Raw genomic sequence first — 3,080 nt, 5'->3', positions numbered from 1 at the left:
TTTTTTGTCTGGGCTACTTTTTTGATAAAACTTACCGTTTTCGAAAAAAATCTAAAAAACGTCAAATTTCGACCTTTGACCCCGAATAACTTTTTTAGCACACATGGGATCGATGGGGACTTTTGACACTTTATTCCTAATGGTGTACTCAATATCTCCACCAAAATTTAGCTCTGTCGGAATTTTAGTTATTTAAAATGTTTATTTTGACCGGACTATGATGTTTACAGCAGATTTTTTTTAGTGTAATATTGACAGATGAGGGAGACAAACTCTACAACCCAAGGAGATTATACTAAAATGGCCACTTTTCTTTCAGAAATTAGAGAGGAAAAACTTACTTTACTGTTAGAGTCGTTGAAAAATAATTTATACTTCTTCAAATTTTTATTTTTTTTATGTTTATATTGTTTATATTTTATATTTTTGTGTTTATATTTTAACAGTTTTAAAATGAATTAGATTTAAAAATTTTTTTTTTCAATTAAACAAATTGACGGGAAATTATGAAAAAGGAAAAAAACTGAATGAAACATGGTTGGTGACAGAGACAATGACAGTGACAATTTCAATTTTCTGGTGACGAATTTAACTTTAATAATAATTTTTCAATTTTTGAACAGAGTTTGAGTGATATAATACTGATAATGAAGGTTAGATTAATTTTTAGTTTTCTACGTTCTCGAAATCAATTTTTAGAGGGCTTTTTCTTCAGCTACAAAAACTCTGATTAAAAAAATCCACGCTCGCCAAATTTTTGACTCTCGTGGTAACCCCACTGTTGAAGTTGACTTAATCACAGATTTGGGTCTTTTCCGAGCTGCAGTCCCATCTGGTGCTAGCACTGGTATTGACCCCTCTCCTTCAAAAATCCAAAAATAAAAAAAATATATTTAGGGGTCCACGAAGCTTTGGAACTTCGAGACAAAGACAAGGCAAACTATCACGGAAAATCAGTCTTTAAAGCCATCAAAAACGTGGGGCTTATAGCCCCAGAAGTGATCAAATCAAAGTTGTGTGTAACCAAACAGTGTGAAATAGACGAACTTATGGTAAACCTTGATGGGACTGAAAACAAGTCAAAACTGGGGGCAAACGCCATCCTTGGGGTGTCTCTAGCCGTGGCAAAAGCTGGTGCAGCGACGAAAAAAGTCTCCCTATTTAAACATCTAGCAGATTTGGCTGGAAATCAGGATATAGTGCTCCCAGTCCCGGCGTTTAATGTGATAAATGGGGGCTCCCATGCTGGGAATAAGTTGGCCATGCAGGAGTTTATGATTTTGCCAACGGGGGCCAAGTCCTTCACTGAGGCTATGAAGATGGGGAGTGAGGTTTACCACCATTTGAAGAATGTGATCAAGGCGCAGTTTGGTTTGGACGCCACTGCGGTGGGGGATGAGGGTGGTTTCGCCCCCAACATCCAGAACAACGAAGATGCCCTCAATTTGATCATCGAAGCGATCAAGAAGGCGGGGTARGAGGGCAAAATCGACATCGGTATGGATATTGCCGCTTCCGAGTTCTACAAAGACGGCCAATACGATTTGGACTTCAAAAACCCGAAATCTGACAAAAGCAAGTGGATTTRCGGGGAAAAACTCCTCGAGATGTACAAAGGCTTCATCAAAAAGTTTCCGGTGGTTTCCATTGAGGATCCCTTCGACCAAGACGACTGGAACTCCTGGTCGGCTATAACCTCCTCCACTGATATCCAAATCGTCGGTGATGACCTCACAGTCACCAACCCCAAACGCATCCAAACTGCCGTTGAGAAGAAAGCRTGCAATTGTCTCCTCCTCAAYGTTAACCAAATCGGTTCGGTTACRGAYTCSATKKAAGCSCACCWWTTGGCCAAAMKGAACMGTTGGGGMACMATGGTSTCYCACAGYTCMGGTGAAACTGAAGATACCTTCATTGCCGACTTGGTAGTGGGGCTTTCGACCGGGCAAATCAAGACTGGAGCCCCTTGCAGGTCCGAGAGGTTGGCCAAATACAACCAAATTTTGAGGATTGAGGAGGAATTAGGAACTAAGGCAAAATACGCAGGACGGGATTTCAAATTCCCACATTAAAACACAAATATTAATAAAAAATTTATTTATCACACGTGTACAGTCTTGACCTCTCCCTTTTCCGTGGCACCCACGAGATATTTCCCTCCTGGAAATAATCCTCAATTTAACTCAATTTCTTTCCCTTAGTTTCCAATGCCGAGTCTCCAAAAATCCAAAAAACGTTATAACCGATTTTAACAGAAAAAATACAAGGCAACAATAAAAGAAAATATTATAAAACACTGCAATAAATATACTTTTTCGAGTACGATAGGTACATAGATTAATAAGTAAAGCAAAAAAACTAATGTAAAAATAAAGAAAAATACTGGAATAAAAAAATTATTACATTTTCAGTTTTTTACATATGAAAATTCTGAAGTATACTTTTTTATCTAAATTCGTAATTTTTGATACAAAATGTCCGGAAATGCCTCTTAAGGACAATTTGAGAAAACTCAAAAAATAATAGAATAGACATTTTTTAATGAAAAGCTAAAAAGAAATACATCTCCTCAAAGATTTTTTTACCTCGTGTCTATTTTTTTTTAAGTTATCTTGAATGGATATCAAAATAATTGAAAAAAAAAGACATTTATTATTTTCGAAAGGCTTTAACTCTCTTAGGAATCATTTTTGGTCATAGGTTTATAAGAGATTTTTTCTTATACTGACATGACAATTAACCGACAAAATCTTTTACGTTTTTTTAGGACCCTCTGTATATATTTTTTAAGTTGGGTATTTAAATTTCTACGTTTTTGCGCTTTTACGTTTTTCACTCTGTGTATTTTATGGTTTTACTGTATATATATTTACGTTTAAGTCATCCAAACTGCCATTGATAAAAAAGCTTCCAATTGTCTCCTCCTCAAACCAAATTTTGAGGATTGAGGAGAAATTAAGAACTAAAGCAAAATACGCAGGGCGTGATTTCAAATTTCCTCAAAAATAAAACAAATTTATTAATAAAAGTTTTTATTTATCACACGTGTACAGTCTTGTCCTCTCCCTTTTTCCGTGTCA

The 3,080-nt window shown here is 36.1% G+C and overlaps 1 protein-coding gene across 1 annotated transcript; it reads left to right on the top strand.

Annotated features, from left to right (window-relative positions):
* The first annotated feature begins 545 nt into the window (after positions 1-545).
* Positions 546-2,090, top strand: LOC123015864 (enolase-like). The gene is given in 3 exon segments (XM_044415897.1): positions 546-653; positions 700-847; positions 898-2,090. Coding segments are annotated over 3 exon segments (1,329 nt in total). The 5' UTR covers positions 546-647; the 3' UTR covers positions 2,073-2,090.
* The last annotated feature ends 990 nt before the right edge of the window (positions 2,091-3,080 follow it).

Source organism: Tribolium madens, unplaced genomic scaffold (assembly GCF_015345945.1).
Source record: "Tribolium madens isolate multiple individuals breed KSU strain unplaced genomic scaffold, Tmad_KSU_1.1 Scaffold_19;HRSCAF=116;Tcas5.2_LG9, whole genome shotgun sequence".
Lineage (NCBI taxonomy): Eukaryota > Metazoa > Arthropoda > Insecta > Coleoptera > Tenebrionidae > Tribolium > Tribolium madens.
This window is presented reverse-complemented; position numbering and strand designations above follow the sequence as displayed.